Source organism: Pelodiscus sinensis, chromosome 6, assembly GCF_049634645.1.
Source record: "Pelodiscus sinensis isolate JC-2024 chromosome 6, ASM4963464v1, whole genome shotgun sequence".
Taxonomy (NCBI): domain Eukaryota; kingdom Metazoa; phylum Chordata; order Testudines; family Trionychidae; genus Pelodiscus; species Pelodiscus sinensis.
The window spans coordinates 92801644-92823179 of NC_134716.1; the positions used below are offsets into that span (position 1 = coordinate 92801644).

At 46.4% G+C, this 21536-nt stretch overlaps 1 protein-coding gene across 1 annotated transcript in view; it reads left to right on the forward strand.

Annotated features, from left to right (window-relative positions):
* LOC142830018 (uncharacterized) overlaps positions 1 to 21536 on the forward strand; it is a 45855-nt gene that overhangs the window by 21114 nt on the left and 3205 nt on the right. The window contains exon 3 of the mRNA XM_075932857.1: positions 11814 to 11916. Coding sequence (XP_075788972.1) covers positions 11814 to 11916 — 103 coding nt within the window. The remainder of the gene's footprint in view (positions 1 to 11813; positions 11917 to 21536) is intronic.

Here is a 21536-nt window from a genome sequence, read left to right on the forward strand (position 1 = left end):
CTAAGCATGCTAGTCAATAAGACTTGTAAATCCATCTACAGCATCTTTTAGATCAATTTCTCTTCTGATTTCTTGTACAACATTTAAAACCTGCCAAAGCCCCAAGACATTCTTTTCCCGCAGTGCCTTTAAAATAAACCACTCAATCATCAACAAACACTGCATACTTTCCTCCACAACCACAAATTGTGACTGGTGTTGGAAAAATTACAGTAAGTTGATATTAAGTTCACTCCCCCTCCACCCTGCTGTTGTTTTTGGACTAGTCTTAAACAAATGACTGATGCAATGTCTAGTTACGGTCATTTCTCTCGAGGGAAGGTCCTAATTATGTACCAGCAATATATTGGCTGCAAAGATGAAATTCAGAAACCAATAGAAAGCCAGTGTAAATGTATGTAACTTTTTACCATAGTTAACCAAGACTCGCCACTCTAGTTTTTCAGTCTTTATGGCAGATGCTTGACAAAATGTTTTACTCTAACCTAGCTTTCTTTCTTACATCTAATTCCTCTGTTATTTCCAACTGCAAGATTAGACTCAAATAACTTTTTTAAAAGGCAGCTTTAAGTGCAGTGGAAACAATTGATGGTAACTACAGAATCAACTAGACTCTCTCGCTGGCTAGTCCACATACAGGGCACAAGCCTTGTGTTGATACAAGCAATAGGAGTTGTTGAAGCTTCATTGGAAGGGGCAAAGGCCTGTGCTGAAAGTCCCATGGTCTATCTGGGCTGATTACTGTGCTGTCATGTTAGATTTCATTTTCCTCTCACACCAAGCCAGACAGCAGTGGAATTATACTAATGAAAAACTGACCTAATCACACCAAATGAATTTACCAAAGCCTTTTGCTGCTGTTCCTGAGTTGGCAAAGTCAAACTGCAGTGTTTTTCCGGAATAACGGCTGTTCCGGAAAAATAATACTTGCGTCCACAATGCTATTGCGTTCTTTCAACAAAAAGTCCAAAAAATGGAGGGGTTTTTCTGGCAGTGGTAAACTTCTTGCTACAAGGAAGAATGCTTTTTCGGAAAAAGGCGTGTGTGGGCCTGAAAGTTGGAGTTCTGTTGAAAAAAGAGGCCTACAGGAAATAACATAGGTGCCCTAGTGGCCACTCCGTCCAAACTCATCACAACTCCATAGTTCCTGTCTTCTGCCAGCTCTTAAAGCCGCAGGCACCTAGAACAAGGCTTGTGGCAGGAAGCCAGCCCTGGGAGCTGCAACTCACTACGCGGCTCACACTGCCACACTGCTCCTTAGCCAGCACCCAGCCTCAATCCCACCTAAAGCCAACTGACCCTCACAGGCAGCATGCCCAGGTCTCCCAGGACCCTGCCAGTGGCACAAAAAGGTTTATGCTGTCATGGTCTGCTGCAGAGATCCTGCCAATCCTGGACATGTGGGGCAAAGAGGAGACCCTGCAGGATCTCCAATCCAGGAGCAGGAATACCAACATATATGGCCGGGTGGCTGAGGCCATGGCCATGAGGGGCCTCGGCCCCAGGAGCTTCGAGCAGGTGTACAGCAAGGTGAAGGAGCTGCAGCAGGGGTATGCCAGGGCAAGGGAGCGCAGTTCTTGCTCAGGGAAAGGATCCCACTCCTGCCCCTATTACACCAAGCTCCACCACATCCTATGGGGAGGTGCAGCCTCTACCCCACCCTTAGTCATCGACTCAGGGCTGGAGATGCCAGTTGTCACCCACCCAGGGCTCCCAGGCCAGGAGGAGAAGGAGGAGGAGATGGCCAGCACAGTCACCCTCACCCTGGAGCCAGTACCCCAGGGCCTGGATGTTTCCCAGGCATCCTCCGAGGCCAAGGAGGGATCATCAGGTGAGTGCTCTTACTTTTGCACACACACAGGTCAGGGAAGGTGGGAACTGAGGGGCTGGGGGGCGATCGTCACTCAGCCTGGCCCTCGTGCTGCAGTTTGTGCACATGGATACACGTGCAGCACCAGTCTGCACCACACAGTCCCACAAGGCAGCCCCTGATCAGCCCCAGGCTTCTGCTCACAGAGTCTGGGGAGACCACACACACATCTGACCCCCCAAGGGGATGCCCTCCCACCACCAGCCTCTGGAAGGAGGCTGGAGACAAGGGCACCCTCGCCCTCCCCCACAGACACTCACACAGACTCTGTAGTGCTGCACATGGTACATGGGCATTCCTGCATGCTCAAGGCACCACCCACTCCTAGGGACAGCATTGCCAGGTGCAGGTGTGTGTACAGCCCCCATGGAAGGTGAGACTGCTCCAGGCCCCTCTTCTGCCCATGGGATCCCAGTGTGGCTGGACACTTCTCTTGCCTACTTGCCTGTGGGACCGTGGGGGGTCAGGGGCCAGGAAGCATAGTTCCCTGGGAATCTGTGGGTCCCTGTGAGGCAGGGCCCGCTGTCCAGGCCACACATAGCCCTGCTCCTGGGACATCACCATCCTCTTCCCCAAGGACTGTAGCTTGCAGCTCACAGAGGATGGCAAGGGCTCAGGGACAGTGTCTGCATGGATGACTGACCACCTCTCCCTCTTTATTCCCCACAGCTGGACCAGCAGTGACTGAGGGGTGATCACCACCAGCTAAGGCAGCTGCCCGACCCACAAATGCCAGACAGTCCAGGAGAACCTCATGAGGGAACACATGGGCATCCTTTGGGACATGCAGCAGACCGTGGCCCAGAAGATCCAGGATGATGCCCATGGCAGACCCAAATATGGGCTGAGCTGGTGCATGAGGGCCAAAACGTGTGCCACCAAATGGGAGATGATTGCACACCCAGCTCTTGCCCATGCCCTTGCTCTCCCTGCCATGTCTATGCCCCCTCCCTCTGCCATGCCTATGCCAATCCCCCCCCTCACCTGCCATGCCAGTCCTCTTCCCCCTGCCATGGCTCAGAACCTGTATAGGGGGAGGGAGGGAGGAGAGGTGGCAGAACCTAGACGAAGAGAGGGAAGGGTGGGTCAGAGCCCCCCCTTCCCACCACGCCAGCCCCTGATCCCCGTGCCATGCCAGGGTATGTCTACACTACAACGCTAATTCAAACTAACTTAATTCGAATTAGTTAATTCGAACTAAGCTAATTTGAATTAGCGCAGCTAGACTTAAAAACTAGTTCGAATTAGCTTTTTGCTAATTCAAACTAGCATGTCCACACAGAGTGGACCCTGAACAGAGGTTAAGGATGGCCGGAAGCAGTGCCGGCAGGGCATCAGAGGAGGACTTAGAGTGTGGAGCTGCTGTCTCAGGGTAGCTGAGGGCTGCGCTTAAAGGGACCCGACCCCCATCCCGGACAGACAGTTCTCAGGGGTGCCCTGCTTGAAAACCAGTCCTGGCTTGGAGTGCCCGGAGTGCCCACACTGGGCACATCACAGCACTCGGCCATCAGACCAGCTGCACTTGCCGCAGGTTGCCATCTGGGGAGAGAGGGTAATTGGGGGGCTGCAGGAGAGCTTCCACCCCCAGAAGCCCGCAGAGCCAGCCCAGTCCTCCCCATCGGGGGCTCGTACCCCAGTCCTCCCTCACCTCCTTCCACTTACCCCTCCCTAGGCCCCCTTCCTGATGTACAAAATAAAGATAATGTTTCTTCCAACATTGACTCTGTCTTTATTGAACAAAACTGGGGGAGACTGGGAAAAGGAGGTGGGAGAGGGGAAGAGAAAGGCTGGGAGAGGGGAGGGCAACTAACATGATCAGGGGTTGGGAACAGGTCCCAGATGAAGAGAGGCTACAGAGACTGGGACTGTTCAGCTTAGAAAAGAGGAGATGGAGCGGGGACAGGATAGAGGTCTCTAAAAGCAGGGGTTGGGTGGAGAGGGTGCATTCAGAAAAGTTCTTCATGAGTTCCCCTTAAGAAGGACTAGAGGACACCAAAGAAAAGGAATGGGTAGCAGGCTTCAAACTAGTAACAGAAAGTTGTTCTTCACAAAGCAAAGAGTCAACCTGTGGAACTCCTTGCTGCAGGAGGCTGTGAAGGCTACAACTAGAACAGAGTTTAAAGAGAAGTGAGATCAAGTCATGGAGGTTGGGTCCATGGAGTGGTATTAGCCAGGGGGTAGAAATGGTGTCCCTGCCCAAAGTTTTTGGAAGGCTGGAGATGGATGGCACGAGACAAATGGCTTGGTCACTGTCTTTGGTCCACCCCCTCCAGGGTACCTAGGGTTGGCTGCTGTCGGCAGACAGGCTACTGGACTAGATGGACCTTTGGTCTGACCCAGTACGGCCATTCTAAGCTCAGGGCTCAGGGTCGGGGGTCTCAGTGGACCACCTTGATTTTCATGCAAACCTGCTCCTGGGTGGCCAGGCTGGCAGCTCTCCTGCCCTAGACGGCCACTTTCCTGTGCCTAGTGCAGAGTTCGTGGACAAGGTCCACGATGTCTGCACTAGACCAGGTGGGTGCCCGCCTCTTGCGGTCCTGGCCAGGCTCCTGAGAGCCGCCAGCCTGGTCCCGGGAAGAGGGGGAGGGCTGGGGGGGCATCGGGTGGCTGGCTCATGGCGTGCCAGGTGCAGGGTCTGTTGGCTGGGTGCTGGCAGGCTTGCACCTGGCACGGGCACCATAGCCAGCCCGTGCCCCTTTAAGGGGTCCGGGGCCGGGAGGGGGGCATATGAGTTTCCCTGGTGTTGGCCAGAGTGGCCTCCCAGGGAAAGCTGGGGAGGGCTAGCTACACAGCCCTTAATTCGAACTAGTAAGTTCGAACTAGGCTTAGTCCTCGTGCAATGAGGTTTACCTAGTTCGAACTAAGCGCTCCGCTAATTCGAATTAAGTTTGAACTAGCGGAGCGCTAGTGTAGCGCCTATGAAAGTTAATTCAAACTAACGTCCATTAGTTCGAATTAACTTTGTAGTGTAGACATACCCCCAGCCCTTTACCCCTGTCATGCCTGACTCTGGTCCAGCCCCCCTCTCCTGCCTATCCCCCTATTGTCCCTTGGTTCCCCCCACCCCCAAGGTCCCCGGACCTGAGGCAGATCTTCCAGCCAGACCAATCGCCACTCCCAGCCCCAGCTCTGAGCCCCCCTCCTCTTATCCAGGTTCTGAGCCCCCTCCCCCACCCCAATTACTTTTATTGAAAAACAAAATACAAAGTTATGTTTTGAAATCAAAATCATTGTTTTTATTGAGTTTACAGGGAAGGGAGGGGTTGTTGTAGGAAAGGCAAAGGGGGGCAATGCAAAGGCCTCTAGTAGGGAGGCCCTGGGGAGTTACTGGGGTCCTTCAGAGAAACTCTGGGTCAGGGCCTCCCGGATGTGCACCCCCACCTGATGGGCCTGGCGGATGGCAGCGATGCGCAGCTGATCGAAGGCCCTTCCTTCCTGAACGGCCTCTGTGCCCCACCCCAGTAGGAAGGCCTCCCCTTGCCCTCCACCATGTTGTGGAGAACACAACACACGAAGACCACCTCGGGAATGTTGTGTTCCCCCACATCGAGGCAGGTCAGGAGGCACCTGAGTTGCACCTTGAGGTGCCCAAAAGTGCATTCCACCTGTGTGCAGGCTCTGCCCAGGCTGACATTGAATCAGTCCCTGCTGGGGTCCAGGTGGCTGGTATACAGCTTCATGGGCCACAGCATGAGGGGGTAGGCCACGTCCCCCATTATACACGATGGCATCTGCACATTCCCATCCTGAAAGTCATGGTGGGGGAAGAATGTGCCCTCCTCCAGCTTCTGGTAGAGGCTGGAATTTCTGAAAATGCGGGCATCGTATGACCTCCCGGAATCACCCAATGAAAATGTCCATGAACTGTCCGCAGTGGTTGACTGAGGCCTGCAGCGCCATCAAGAAATAGCCGTTGTGGTTAATGTACTTCATGGTTCGATGTTCTGGTGCTCAGATGGGAATATGGGTTCCATCTATGGCTCCCCCACAGTTGGGGAAGACCAGGGTGTCAAATCCAGCCACAATGGGGTCCAGGTCTCTCAGGTAGATGACCCTGCGCAGCAGGACGTAGTCGATGGCCCTCACTACTTGCAGAAGGAGACAAAGAAATGCACAAAACAGAGAATCAGAGGGAGTGCCTGAGCCCTTGGGAGGTCCCCTCCTCCCCTTCCCCCTCTAATTCCCCGGGAGCCACTCCCTATTGTTGGGACTGAAAGTTTTATTCTTATTTAATTTGAAACAATGAGTGTTAACATGTTACCTTGAGTTACTATATTACTGTTACATCATTAAACCTAAAATACAAGTATAAAAAGAATAAAACTTTCAGTCCCAACGTATCCCCCTTTTGACCCCTTAAGGACAATCCTTGAGTGGGTCATATTTTATATAATTGTTTCATGGCTATATATTAGTAGACAATCTGAGCTTGTGGTTGCAATTTAACAAACATTCTTTTTCTCCAGCAACACATAAATATCATTCCAATTAGGCAAATGCAAGACAATATCAATACAATCATCAATGGGTGAAACACAAATGACAATATACTTTTAGACGTGGGAGACCAGCCTGTAAAAATATTATGCCAGTGATAAGCAGTAAGATCTTTTTCAGCACCAGCAATTTTAATCAGATACCTATTTGCACGTGTTATTTGGAGAACTCGGCTGCCCAAATTCTCCACCAAAAATGTTATGCTTAAACGAAGCATACAAGATCTTTTATAAGGGAAAAGGCAGTACGCTGCATTTATTGAGAATACAACAGTTTTATATGCTTTTCAGTCACTCACACACACACAAATACCATACATACAGTCCCACCTGACGATGTTATAGTTACCAGTCCAGAGTCTATATCAATCTAGTGGCCAGCCAGATTGAACACAGAGGGAGAGCAGGGCCTTTGTCGGTTGATCAATCCGATGCTCCTCTGGAGTTGCTGGCAAGACGAACCCAGGGTGTGAATCCATAGCAAAGCACCCTGCTTTTATAATCCTTTTTCTCTGTTGAAGTCTATGGATTCCACTGTATCAGCCTGTGACAGGAGTGTTATCTTTTTGACAACTTTTGTCAGTTGTTCTAAAAACATCTTCAGAGCTCATCCTGTAATCAAATGTCTTTCAGGGTTCTAGCTCCACTTTAAGGCTGTCAATCTGCCAACAATCCAATCATTCTGTGAGTAGGGGTACGCATTGATGGTTATAGATGCTCCTTCTTTGATGCCGGGTAGCCTGGTCTTCACCCTCGGCCCTCCTTCTTCGGCCATCTGGTTCTGAGCAATACCTTTCGTACCTTTATCTCGACATGTACATACCACTTACACATAAACAATCTTTTACAAGGACTCTCAAGGAAAAGCATAACATCAGTATCTGCATTGGGAAAAGCAAAAAGGCATTGTAAATCAAACAATTAAGGCCTTAGCCTTCAACATTCCTCTAGTATCATTAACACAGACATAATACCAAAACTCTGTCTCTCTACTTAAACCAATTACTAACTCACTAAACTTTAAAGCAAAGAAATGTACCTTTTACTAAGAAGATTTAATTTGAAAAAAATGTGTTAATATGTTACCTTGCATTACTATATTATTGTTACATCATTAAACCTAAAATACAAATATAAAAAGAATAAAATTTTCAGTCCCAACACTATGAGGAGGTCTCCCTTACAGGGCTGTGTGAGGGTGGGACTGTAGAAACGCCCCCCCCCCCAGGGATGGGACTTCCCTCCCCACTCCCAGAACACCCTCTGCACCCCCACCACCCAACCCCCTTTCCCTAGGGTACCCCTTTCCAGTACTTCCTCCTCCTCTAGAGACTGCAGCCCGAGAGTGCCTTACCTCCGTGAGGAGGTCCCCGACGGTAGACTTCCCCATGCCAAACTGGTTGTCTGAGGTGGCGAACCTCCAGACAGCGATGGCGACCCACTTCTCCAGGGAGATGGCGGGTCACATCTGGGAATCCCATCAACGGAGGGTAGGGGTGAGCCATGCACATAGCTTTTGCTGTGTAGACACTCTCTTTCAAAAAGCTTATTCTGAAACAAGCTTGCAGTCTAGACATGGGTGGGACTGTAGAACTAAGGCTTGTTTTAACTGCAGATGTAATTTAATTGTTGCCTCTAGCCAAAGTCCTGTCTACACATACAACCCCTTATCTCAGGCTGCCTAACCAATCACAGAGTATAAACCATAGCTTGAATTAGCACAACTATCAGTTACTAACACTTATGCAGCTGGAGTTTTATTTCATAATGTGATCTCTTGCTTGAGCTAAGTTATCTCAAATGTAGGTAACTTGCACTAACTCTGAAATGAAGGCATAGCCTCACAAGGAAGCTCAAATAGTTGACAACATCTTCATAATTTGGGATGGGAATTACTAGCTGACAGATAGTAATAGTAATCTATGCATGTCTATCACATGTTAGACATTGGTGATATGCCTTTTGAAATAGCTGCTGCTGCTCATTGCTAGAGTTCAGTGAATGCATCACAACAGACATTTTATTTAATTTAGTCCCTTATACTAGATCCACAAAAAGACTTAAGTGTTTTCATTATTCAGAATTATTCACTGAATAATGCATAGGAACATATTGCACCCTATGTATTACTTGTGAATTATGTGCCAAGTCAATTGCTTACTCATTATTTGTAATTCTCTCGTCATGCTAAAACAACAAGGAGTCCTGTGGCACCTTAGAGTACATCTTCACTGCAATAACTAGCACTATTCCAAAATAAATTAGTCTGCGTCTATACAGCAGGCAGTTATTTTGAAATAGTGTCAAAATACTGCCAAGCTAGAGGACTTCTTACTCCGACACCTGTAACCCTCATTGTATGAGGAGTAAGGGAATTCGGGGGAAGAGTGCTCTATTTCGAAATAAGTGCTGTGTAGACTCTCCCTATTTTGAAATAAGCTATTTCAAAATAAGATACGCAATTGATATAGCTCAATTTGTGTTGTTTATTTCCAGTTAAGCTCTGCAGTGTAAATGCACCCTTAGGGTATGTCTACACTACCACCCTAGTTGGAACTAGGGTGGTTAATGTAGTCAATCGAAGTTGCAAATGAAGCCCAGGATTTAAATATCCCGGGCTTCATTTGCATCTTGCTGGGCGCCGCCGTTTTTAAATCCCTGGTAGTTCGGACTCCGTGCCCGTGGCTACACGTGGCACGGAGTAGGTAGTTCGAATTAGGCTTTCTAAGTTCTTGTTCTGGGGCAGAAAAACACACCTGCCACTTCTACGACAAGCTGGATGCCATCCTGGGAGGGGGGCCAGTCACCTCCTCTCCCCCATCATCATCAACTTTGGCCAGGGCATGCCCCATGTCAGCCTCCACAAGGGCAGGATTGTGGAGAATGACAATGAGGAGGAGGACGACCAGGCCAGCCAAGACACCATGCCTGTCAGCCAGGAGCTGATCCTCAGCCTGGAGCCAGTCCCTCCCTTCCAGGATGTCTCCCAGGGCTCAGACAATCCTGGTAAAGGAACTTCAGGTGAAATCCATCACTTTCCCTATACACATGCAGGGTCAGGCAGCAGACTGCAAGGGACTGTGCACCCCTCGCTCAGCCTTCTCAGCCTGAAGGTCACACAACAGCTTGTGCACATGGGTGCATATGATACGCCAATCCAGAGCACTCAGCTCTCACACAGGAACCCCTCACTCTTTCTCACAAGGTTCCTGGAGAGGCCTGTCTTACTCAGGACGCTGTAGTGGGACACCTTTCCATGAAAAGCCACTACTAAGGAGGCTGGAGTCATGGAAACATACAGCAGTGCAGCACACAGAGCAGGGTCATGCCTGCACTTGGGCAGCATCCGCTCCCGGTCAAGCGCCACAATGCGGAGGAGACTGATTTCATGCATGAGAACCTGCCAGGAGGAGGAAGAGGAGGAGAATCCAGTAGCAGTCTCTCCAGCAAGTGCCCTGTGCAGCTCCAGCCCCCCTCCTCCTCTGGAACATAGAATCATAGAATCATAGAATAATAGGACTGGAAGGGACCTCAAGAGGTCATCGAGTCCAGCCCCCCGCCCTCAAGGCAGGACCTAGCTCCACCTACACCATCCCTGACAGATGTCTATCTAACCTGTTCTTAAATATCTCCAGAGAGGGAGATTCCACCACCTCCCTTGGCAATTTATTCCAATATTTGACCACCCTGACAGTTAGGAATTTTTTCCTAATGTCCAATCTAAACCTCCCCTGCTGCATTTTAAGCCCATTACTCCTTGTCCTGTCCTCAGAAACCAAGAGGAACAAATTTTCTCCTTCCTCCTTGTGACACCCTTTTAGATATTTGAAAACCGCTATCATGTCCCCCCTTAATCTTCTTTTTTCCAAACTAAACAAGCCCAGTTCATGAAGCCTGGCTTCATAGGTCATGTTCTCTAGACCTTTAATCATTCTTGTCGCTCTTCTCTGTACCCTTTCCAATTTCTCCACATCTTTCTTGAAATGTGGCGCCCAGAACTGGACACAGTACTCCAGCTGAGGCCTAACTAGTGCAGAGTAGAGCGGCAGAATGACTTCACGAGTTTTGCTTACAACACACCTGTTGATACAACCTAGAATCATATTTGCTTTTTTTGCAACAGCATCACACTGTTGACTCATATTCAACTTGTGGTCCACTATGACCCCAAGATCCCTTTCTGCCATGCTCCTTCCTAGACAGTCTCTTCCCATCTTGTATGTATGGAACTGATTGTTCCTTCCTAAGTGGAGCACTTTGCATTTCTCTTTATTAAACCTTATCCTGTTTACCTCTGACCATTTCTCTAACTTGCTAAGGTCATTTTGAATTATGTCCCTATCCTCCAAAGAAGTCGCAACCCCACCCAGTTTGGTATCATCTGCAAACTTAATAAGCGTACTCTCTATCCCAATATCTACATCATTGATGAAGATATTGAACAGTACGGGTCCCAAAACAGACCCTTGAGGAACTCCACTTGTTATCCCTTTCCAGCAGGATTTAGAACCGTTAACAACAACTCTCTGACTACGGTTATCCAGCCAATTATGCACCCACCTTATCGTGGCCCTATCTAAGTTATATTTGCCTAGTTTATCAATAAGAATATCATGCGAGACCGTATCAAATGCCTTACTAAAGTCTAGGTATATGACATCCACCGCTTCTCCCTTATCCACAAGGCTCGTTATCTTATCAAAGAAAGCTATCAGATTAGTTTGGCATGACTTGTTCTTCACAAACCCATGCTGGCTATTCGCTATCACTTTATTACCTTCCAAGTGTTTGCATATGATTTCCTTAATTACCTGCTCCATTATCTTCCCTGGGACAGACGTTAAACTGACCGGTCTATAGTTTCCTGGGTTGTTCTTATTCCCCTTTTTATAGATGGGCACAATATTTGCCCTTTTCCAGTCTTCTGGAATCTCCCCTGTCTGCCATGATTTTTCAAAGATCATAGCTAAAGGCCCAGATACCTCCTCTATCAGCTCCTTGAGTATCCTGGGATGCATTTCATCAGGACCTGGTGACTTGCTGACATCTAACTTTCCTAAGTGATTTTTAACTTGTTCTTTGTGTATCCTGTCTTCTAAACTTACCCTCTCTCTGCTTGTATTCACTACGTTAGGCACACCTCCAGACTTCTCGGTGAAGACCGAAACAAAGAAGTCATTGAGCATCTCCGCCATTTCCAAGTTTCCTGTTACTGCTTCTCCCTCCTCACTAAGCAGTGGGCCTACCCTGTCCTTGGTCTTCCTCTTGCTTTTAATGTATTTATAAAAGGTCTTCTTGTTTCCCTTTATGCCTGTAGCTAGTTTGAGCTCATTTTGTGCCTTTGCCTTTCTAATCTTGCCCCTGCATTCCCGTGTTGCTTGCCTATATTCATCCTTTGTTAGTTGTCGTAGTTTCCATTTTTTATGAGACTCCTTTTTTATTTTGAGATCATGCGTGAAGAGGTCCCCAGGTCCGGAATGGTCATTCTCATCCTGAAGCAGCACATGGACAATGTGGATAAACTGAACCATGAGGTTCAGTACGAGGCCTGTGAGCCTGGCACTACTTTACAGCACCTCTGGCTCCTTGTTGGAAATGCTGTGGCATCCGCAAGGGCAACCAGAGTACACGGCGTGAGTTTGCTTGCATAGGCAGTGGAGAAGTGGCATGTGAGACGCAGCTGTAGAAAGGAACCCCTTTAAGTATGTGTCTCAGCTGATCTCAGCAAGCAGTTACAGGAAGCATCTGTCCTCCTGGTGATCTTCCTTGAGTGATTCTGGGGGCTTTAAATCCAATGCAGGCTCCAGTCAGTGTGAATGCATTATTTCAAAATAACTGTAATAAGCATTTCAATGCTTCCTTGTAGTGTGGACATACTATTTTGAAATAGTTATTTCAGGAGTTATTATTTCAAAATAAGTTATTCAAAATAATTTCCTAGTGTAGACATGTCCTTCGGTGCCACAGGACTCCTTGTTTTTGCAGATACAGACCAACATGGTTACGCCTCAGAGACTTTTAGTTATGCTAAGTGATTGGTCATGAAAGTCACAATTCTTCTCTGCATTCTGTCAGGAACATTCCGATCCCCAAGAATTTTCAAGTTAGCTGCACAAAAGTATGACTGTTCGGGGGGAAACATATTTGCATAGATATTTGCAAGACAATTGTATGAGCATTCTTATGATGCTTTTCATGTATTAACTGTAGAGGATGATGAATAAAAGGAGTTGCAAATGCTGGATAGATCTCTATAGTATGGGCTTCCATCATCTGTGGTCTGGATCCCTATGGGTGTTCCCAGGCAGGTGCACTCACAGGGAAAAGAGGGGCCCTGAATTCAGCAACGCCTGCTCTGCCCTCTCAGAGCACCACAAATAGCTCATTAGCCTTCTTCCCCCAAGTGTTCCCCTGTTCCCGCCTAGTCCATGCTGGCCCTTTGCTGCCCTCATAGCCTCCCCTGGTCAAGCAAATTTCCTGGTTCAGGACTGGTCAAGTCCCAAGAGTTCAGGACCAGGAAGGCACAACCTGTGGTGCCAATTCACATGTATTTTCTTTTATTGGTAAAAAAAAAATGGTGTCAAATTTTCTCACCATTTTATCTAGTTCTGCTCTGCACCAGTTGCTTCTAAAAATAAAATTGCTGTCCAGAAACAACCTTCAAAAGCTCTCACTACACTTAACTATGCTGACTTAACTTTCTGCTTGGTAAGCTTAACTAGACGTGCAACTTTAAGCTCTCTGGCTGGCTATTACAGAAGATGGCACAGACACAAATTACAGAGATTAAGGGTGTGAGTACCAAGTGCACTTCAGGGAGTTGGGTATCATTTCCTATTGAAAGCCAATGGGAATTTGGCTCCTCAAGTCCCTTAGGCTGCCTTGATTCTGGAGAGATGCTGGTTATTTTTATCGATGTGTGATCATTTTTATTATTGGGCAATAAGAAATAATTGTGTCATAAATAGGTGTTCCTTATAATTAGATCACACCTGTATTTTAACAAATAATTACATTAATCAAAATGATATTTTTCATTAAAATCAACATTTTTCATTTAAAAATTCACTAATTTGGGGGGTATTTTTTAAAAAATGGTTACATGAAAAACAAAAGCTTTCAGGGGGATTTTTCCTCTCCTATTTCTCTCCCTGCTTTTATCCCTCCCCTCCGAGGCCTGTCCCTGTCCCCCCCTCATTTGGCCACTGAGAAGGGGAGGATCAGAGAGGAAAAAATGAAGAAGGGAAAAAAGCCCACTAGAGGTGAAAAAAATAACTTTTCATTTTGGCCTCCAAACCCATTTGTTTGTTTGGAATGAAAAATTGGAAAATTCCAGTAAACGAAAAATTTTCTGGCAAAACTTTTGATTTTGAAAATTTCATTTTTCATCCCCAAAATGCTTCAAATAAAAATGGTTGAGACTTATTTTACAAACAACAAATGCCTGCAATGTTCAAGTGGGCATCTAGCAATCTGGCTGGCACTATGCTCTCAACACTGCTGTTCTGTGTGTGGTTGTGAGTATGCTGAAAACAAATACTGCAAAGTTTGAGTGAGTCTGCCTGCCCCGTGAATCATGAGCCACAAGATGCACTACACAGTTCTGGGACAGACTAGTCAAACAATCTGTACATTCTCTGTGGTGAAGTATGGACAAGTAGGCTACGACTACACTGCAGCGCTATTTCAGGATACCAGAGGTATCCCAAAAATAGCTATTCTACATCTTTCGAGCACACCCTTATTTTGAAATATAACGGGCTCGCTATTCTGACTCCCTATAAACCTCATTCCACAAGGAATAAGGGACATATTAGAATAGCAATTTATTTTGAAATAAGTGCTATGAAGATAGGCCAAATTTCAAAATAAGCTATTTCAATATAACATCGAAATAAGATAGGCAATTTGCATAGCTCATTGCTTATTTCGACATACAATGCAGTGTAGATGCACCCAGAGGCTATGTCTACACTACACTGATGTATCAGAAAAAGGTATGCAAATTGCACCCCACAATTTGCTTACCTTTTTCCGATAGTTTTTTCAGAAAAGCCTTCTCTTTCGGAAGAGCCAGTTTTCCTCATGGAAGAAGAAGACAAAGCTGCCGAAAGAGTGTCTGCTCTTTCACAAAAAAAAGTGGAAGAGCAGATATGTTCCCTGGACACAGCGGAGTTTTTCCGAGGCTGCTGTTTGTTTTTTCTTAACAAGTTCAATAAAGATTCACAATAAACAATTTTTAGCTTAAATACAACATAGGAAATGGAAAGCAACATTTTGAAATGATTTTCATTTTGTAATGACATATATGTACCTCTCTCAATCATGTGGCTGTCCATTTAATTCCTCCTTTTATCCTTTTCTCTTACTCTAACTGGAGGAAAGATGAAGGGAATTTAAGTCTAAGTAGAAGGAGCAGAAGTAGAAAGAACCCTGGCACATAGCTACTGCATGAAAGCATTGAAGGTCTGATTGGAGTTCTTATAAATAGGATTTTTTATTGGTCTACTGAAAATGTACTTTGAGAAATAGGTACTAAATCCTCAGAGGAATATGTGGGATAAAGTAGTGACCCCCCCAAAGCAGAGAGATGAATACTGAAATCTCATTCACAAAACCTTGTTCCTTTTAACTCCTGGAGGGCAGGAGTGCCAACTATGTTAAGAACGGTGACAGATGACTGGTATCGATAGGGCTTGCTTCATTTCTTGAATGAAAGTAGAGTGCTTACCCATGAAACCAGTCCTGTACAAAGCCACGATATGAGGGGGGTCTGGGAAAGAGGGGGAGTACTGTCACCTCTCTCAAACTGCTGTGGAACAGCAACCGGTGGAGGATTTCTAAGGCAGAATGCCCAAACAAGGTCTAAACTTCCTTTAGACCCATGGCTCTGCTTCTGCAGAAAACACAACCCTACTGCACAGAATCCCAAGTGAAAGGTAAGACTAGCATTTAAAAATACTACCCAAGGGAAAAAATGGCATTGCTGGGGTGACACTAGTTAAGATGGCAATGTCCACTTTGAAGGGATGAATGTTTTGGGGCTGGGAAAAGCAAGCCAGACAACAATGGCTGGATATTCCCTTCCATTTTCATTGTTATGAGAGAAGCGAGAAGAAGCCTGCAGAAATCCAGCAAAGACAGTCACAGAGATGGAAAAGCAGAAAGTCCCTTGCCTCCTCTGCTTAAATACAAACTGTTTTCAGGACAGGAGAGCTAGATGGTGGGGTTCTGTCACAACCTGCACTGAGCTGGTCCCATAACATGATCACCTGCAACCCGAAAATATTGACAGGATAATTGAGAGGGGTTCTTGCTGCCAGAAGCAACTTTCAATCCTACCCCTTGCTGTTCTCTTCCCAGGAAGTAGGGAGATGCTTGGGGGAGAGGAGGCTTAACCACTGTTCACAGAATGGAACTTTCATAGGGTTTGGAAATGGCAACACCTTCCTCTTCCTGGTCCCACACACTCTACTATATTGAGAGAAGCTTTCATGAGAGGGTGGTCAGCTCACAGCCCTCTTCCTGGGCTTACTATCAAAAGTATGATATGGCCCCTAGGACTTCAAGTGAAAAGTAAGACTAGCATTTAAAAAAACAAAACTTGGGAAAAATGGAACTCTTAGACCTTCAGCAGAAGCTCAAATGTCAAGGGTTAGTAAAGGCCAAGGATAAGCTATAAAAGTAAAAACTTTATTAGTGGGCAGAAGTGTAAACGATATTTGATGGGTACATTTTTAATATAAAAGCAACAAACTGGTGAAATGGGTCAAAAAGCAAGCCCTGAACCAGACCCTGTGTTTCTAATAAACATGTTATTGATTTTGCAGGTGCTGGAGTTTTACCCTTGAAAAATTATAGTGCATTTTTCCCCAACATCCCCAGTGTTTTGTTATCCAAAACATCTGCCTGTTTGTAATTATAGTGCTTTAGAAAAAAAGCAGACTGAAAAATCTACTTGCATTTTTTCATCCATTGTGTTCAGCTCATTTGAATTATAAAGTACAACACTTGATAGTGTAAGATTTTGTGCTTTGAATACTAAATTCACTCACATGTCTATTACCTGTACTCACCTGTAGTGTCTATTAAGGAATAAATGTTAAATATGAAACAATATCATACCACAAAAGATGATCTCAAGGTAGTGGAAGAATGTTGTGAAACACCCTGATGGTAAAAATAGCTGGAGCAGCAGCTATTGTGCAGTTCAAGAGGCACTGTCAAATTTTTAAAAAAACACTTCTGTATGGATATTTTTATCTACTGTTATTACAGGTAACACCTCAGATTATTGTAACTGAAACAAGAGAGAAAAATTATTTATCTTTTTGTCAGTGGCCTAGTTATTGAATATAGGAAGGGGAACAAATCTTTCTACCTAGTGCATTAGTATATTTTTCCTTTATTTTTTTCAGAGTCCATTTTCACCCAGTCACATTTTTCAATTATGTTAAATAATTTGTATAATTTCCTCCACTGGCACTATTCCTCTTCATTTGATTCCACTATTCCTCCTCTTTCCTCATTCCTCCCATTTAGTCTCTCCCCTCCCCTCACTCTTTATTCTCATCCTCCCTTTCTTCATCTTTTACTTTTTGTGCTCAGTTTCTTCCTTCTGCCTCCACTTGTACAACTTTTTTTAAGAGGAATAAGGGATCTTTCGGAAAAGGCTTTATTTTCTGAAAGATCCCCGTCTAGACTGGTGCTTTTTTCCAGCAAAGCTCCGAGCCGGAAAAAAGTGGCAGCCATGTTTATGCAAATGAAGCGAGGGGGATTTAAATCCCCGCTTCATTTGCAATTGCGATGTGTCTAATTTGCATCCCTTTTACGGAAAAGGGATGCAGTCTAGACACAGCTGTGGATTGAGCATGGTGCACTAAAGTGCAAAAATTCTTCATCCTATTCCTTTCTCTGTCAGGGGCAGGCTGTGAAAATTAGGGCAATTCACACCACATCTTTGAGGTTTGCTTTTCTCATCAGTGTTGAGTGGGTTAATTGATGTTTGTACAGTTATAGGTGCTAGATCTAAGGGAATGGGGGTGCTGTTCCATTCCCTGGCTTGAACCCAAATGCATGGTTTCCACCATCAGCACCTCCATGATAAAAATTATTCCAGCATTACTGCACTCTGTCCTTTGAACACTTGCGAATCTGGGGTATCAATCTTAGGCATTTTCTCTGTGCTAGGTCTCTGCTGGTGCTGCCAAATGTGTGGACATCTGTCTGTCTGACCCAGCTAGAGAGTGGCCGCCTGGGCGAGTATCCAACTTAAAGGGAAAACAGGTAAGTGACTGGCAAAATGTTTGTTCTTGAGTGCTCATCTTCCTGACAAAAAGGAAGACATTCCTTTGTCACATGCAATGAACAACAGTTACAATATTCACTATATACATCACACAGGCTGTTACAAAGTACTGCAAGCTCTGTTAACTGGAGGGAAAATATGTGGCAAATACCCAAACCATGTCTCCTTTCAGCTGCAAAAATACCAACCAGCCATATCTTGGCTTTTTTGACTATTAGAATAAGCTAATTTAAGACTATGTGTCGTGTTTTGTTGGCACTGAAAATGCCTTGTGCGTCAGCATGAGGATGCAAGAGTACATCAAGGCAATGAGATAGCCTAGATGCTCTTGTTCTCAGTAGGGGGAACATCAGCACAAAGGAGCAGTTTAAGTGGCAGTACAGTTTTATGCCATCTCTACTTTGTCTCACATCACTTATGAAAGCCCTTGAATAGAACCCATGTAAACAGAAATGCAGATGCTTTTAAATTAGCACATGCACTTGGTGGCACACCGCAAACATACACTAATGTTCTCAAGCGCCGGCCCCGGAAGGTTTGTATTTGAAGAGAGCTTCTTGCATGTGCCTATTTTCCATCTGTAGCAGAGAAGACATGAGCTATAGAGAAGCACAGCCAACAGCAATATACACTGAAATTAATAAAACTTGGAAAGTAAAGCAGCAGGCTCCAGCTTAATAACCCAGTGCAATGTGCTGTCAAATGGGAGACTTGGTTCAGATTAGCTACCTTGGGTCATTTGTTCCGAGAATTAGCTAGGACTGGGAGCATCATGGAGATAATGATCTTAGCCCTCAAGGGAAGAGTGCAACACACATGGCTCTTCAACACCCCAACCCAGGCAAGGGGCTGAGAATTCTTCAGCAGCTGCTTGCTTTGCCTGATACTGGTTTGTTATAATGATGCCCACACTGGAGGTGGAGGGGAAGGGCAAGGAAGGTGAAGAGTGATAGGATTAAATGGAAATTACCTCCAGTAGCACTAAGGATGAACTCTTTATTGAAGGCCCGAACCTTCAAGGCAAATCAATGATGGCTGACAGCACTCAGCAACTCATAGCACTGGGCCACAGAAACTGCCTTGGGGATTCCTGAGTCCTCTAGGAAGTCGTTACGAAGTGACTCCCAATACTGGAATCACCGGTGGGGACAGGGGAAAAAGGAAGGGGGGGGATCAGCTTTTTCTTTTCCAGCCTAAAGGAAAGACTACAACCAGACTAAAAGCCTGTGAGCCTACAAACCTCTCAGTAATCCTCCCACTGAAGTGAATTGCATAAGGTTTGGTGCATCAAGTCGTAGTTATCAATAAAGATACAGTCACAAAAAGGCACTGAAGCACCAGGGTTCTCCCTAGGCTCTGAGCCAGAGCTGCTACACCTCAGTTTCCTCTACAATGATCCACAACATCTGGTAGGCTGATTCAGGATGACAACCCTCCAGCTAAACAGAGGTCCTCCTCTTCCAGGGATCAACAAAACAAGAATCCAAGCAAGTCAAAATGCAACCAAAGGTCTGGTTGCCCATGGCAGGCTCAAGTAGTTGTCTTCCCTTTTGTGCCAGAGCTTCTTGTTCCCCTACTAGCAGGGTTCCTGACTTTATGCCCACTATCTCCAAGTGGGCACAGCTAAGGGTAGGAAAACAAGATCCTCCCGTTATCCCAGAAGTCAGTCCCCAGATCTGACACAGAAGAGCAGACAAGCAAGAAGTTCCAGGCAGCGGATGAATAGCAAAGCAAATGGACTAGCTTTAGAGATAACATGGTTATTCCTAATCTAATACAACTCCTCATTCAGCATGAGAGCAACTGACTCTTTCTGTGATTCATTGGTCACGTGACACTGATGAGGTTTTAAATGTTACCCAGTTTTGGCAGGAGTCCTACATTGTGAGTTAGCTTTACACTTTCAGGGAAGGTGCTTGGGAATCAAATCTTGAATCAAGCATAGAGATTTCTAATGACTTACAAGAGAGAAATCAATTAAGATACATGGTCACAAGTACAGCCTCCTATGCTAAGAGAAATTATATATTGTTCAGAGGAGAGTGGTTGGGAGTTAGAACGTGGAGGGAAGAGACAGCAAAAGAGAATGAGGAAACGTGAAGAGCACAGCCATTGCAGAAAATGAAAATGAGAGAGGCACCAGTGCTGTGAGCCAGTTTGATTGTCGGCAAACTGGATCAAGCATTGTTCCAAAGTATTCAGAGCCATGTTGCAAACTCCACATCTAGATTTCAAACCCCACTAAGTTTGGGACTGTTCAGGGCCAGGATTTCAGGTTGTGCCATTCAACTGTCCAAAGACAGGCTACAAGGCTAGATGGACCTTTGGTCTGATCCAGTATGGCTGCTCACATGTGCTGATGTTCTTATGTCTCCAAGGGTGTGTCTAGACTACACAGATTTTTCGAAAAAAGGTGCCTTTTTTCAAAAAAAACTTCACCCACGTCTAGACTGCCACCGCGTTCTTGCAAAAGTAAATTGAAAGAACGCAGCGGTTTTATCAACAGCGGTAAACCTTGATTTACAAGGAAGAATGCCTTTTTCAACAGAAATCTGTCACAAAAAAGCATGTGTGGATGTGGGGTTTTTGTTTTGTTTGGGTTTCCCCCCCCCCCCCCCCCGAAAAAAACAGACCTCCAGGGAAAAGCCCTGGTGGACACTCCATCTGTAGGAAGAACTTCTATTGTTCCTGTCTGTAGCCATGTCTTAAAGGCACAGGCACCCTGGGCCGCCATTGTGACAAGACGGCAGCCAGAGAAGCCACTGACCACACAGATCTCCCTGCCTCTCTGAGAAGGAAGCATGGCACAAACCCGAGACCCCCAAGGACCTTCCAGGGAGCCATCCCACGATCCATCCAGGGGCACAAAGGGGCGAACTCCAGTGTGGTCAGGGCCTGAGGTTCTGACCCTTTTAGAAGTGTGGTCAGATGAGGCATCCCTGCAGGCTCTGCATTCCCGACGCCACAATGCAGACATTTACGGACACATGGTTAAGAGGCTGGCAAAGAAAGGCCATCACCCCTGAACCTTGGACCAAGTGCAGGCCAAGGTTAAAGAACTGAGGCAGGGCTATGCCAGGGCCCGTGCGTACAGCTCCACCTCCAGGGAAGCACCTCGTTATTGCCCCTACTACCAGGAGCTGGACAGAATCCTGGGGGGTGGGGAACCCCTTTATGCATGGGTGCTCATCCAGTCAGAGTTAGAGACACTTGTCCAGAACTGCCAGGAGGTGGATGAGAACAACCCTGAAAACCAGCCGCTCCAGGATGAGGAGGACCCCCCAACAGGACTGTTGTCAGCCTCACCCTGAAGCCGGTCCCCCAGACCCAGGAGAGGCATCTTCTGACCCTGGTGAGGGAACATCAGGTGAGTGTGGTCAGGTTTACACACACACAGAATGGGGGAGGTGGGAGCACAGGGGATGTGGGCCAATCTTCACATGTCATGCTCTTCTTGGACTTTCCCACAGACAGTACTGCCATGAGCAGGCGGAGGGTGGGTGGGGGTCCTGGGAGACCCAATTTGCTCCAGGTCCCTGTCATACATCTTGGGACCCACTGTGGCTGGACACTTCCCTGGGCTGTATGGCCATGTGGGCGTGTTGCGGGGGGAGAGGGGACGGACGTTGCCCTAGCCACGTTGGGGCCCCTGTGAGGCTGGGGCTGCTGGCCAGGCCAGACGTGGGCGTGCAGTGAGAACATTGGCGTCCCTTGTTCCAAGGAAAGTTTAGATTGGACATTAGGAAAAAATTCCTAACTGTCAGGGTGGTCAAATATTGGAATAAATTGCCAAGGGGGGTGGTGGAATCTCCCTCTCTGGAGATATTTAAGAACAGGTTAGATAGACATCTGTCAGGGATGG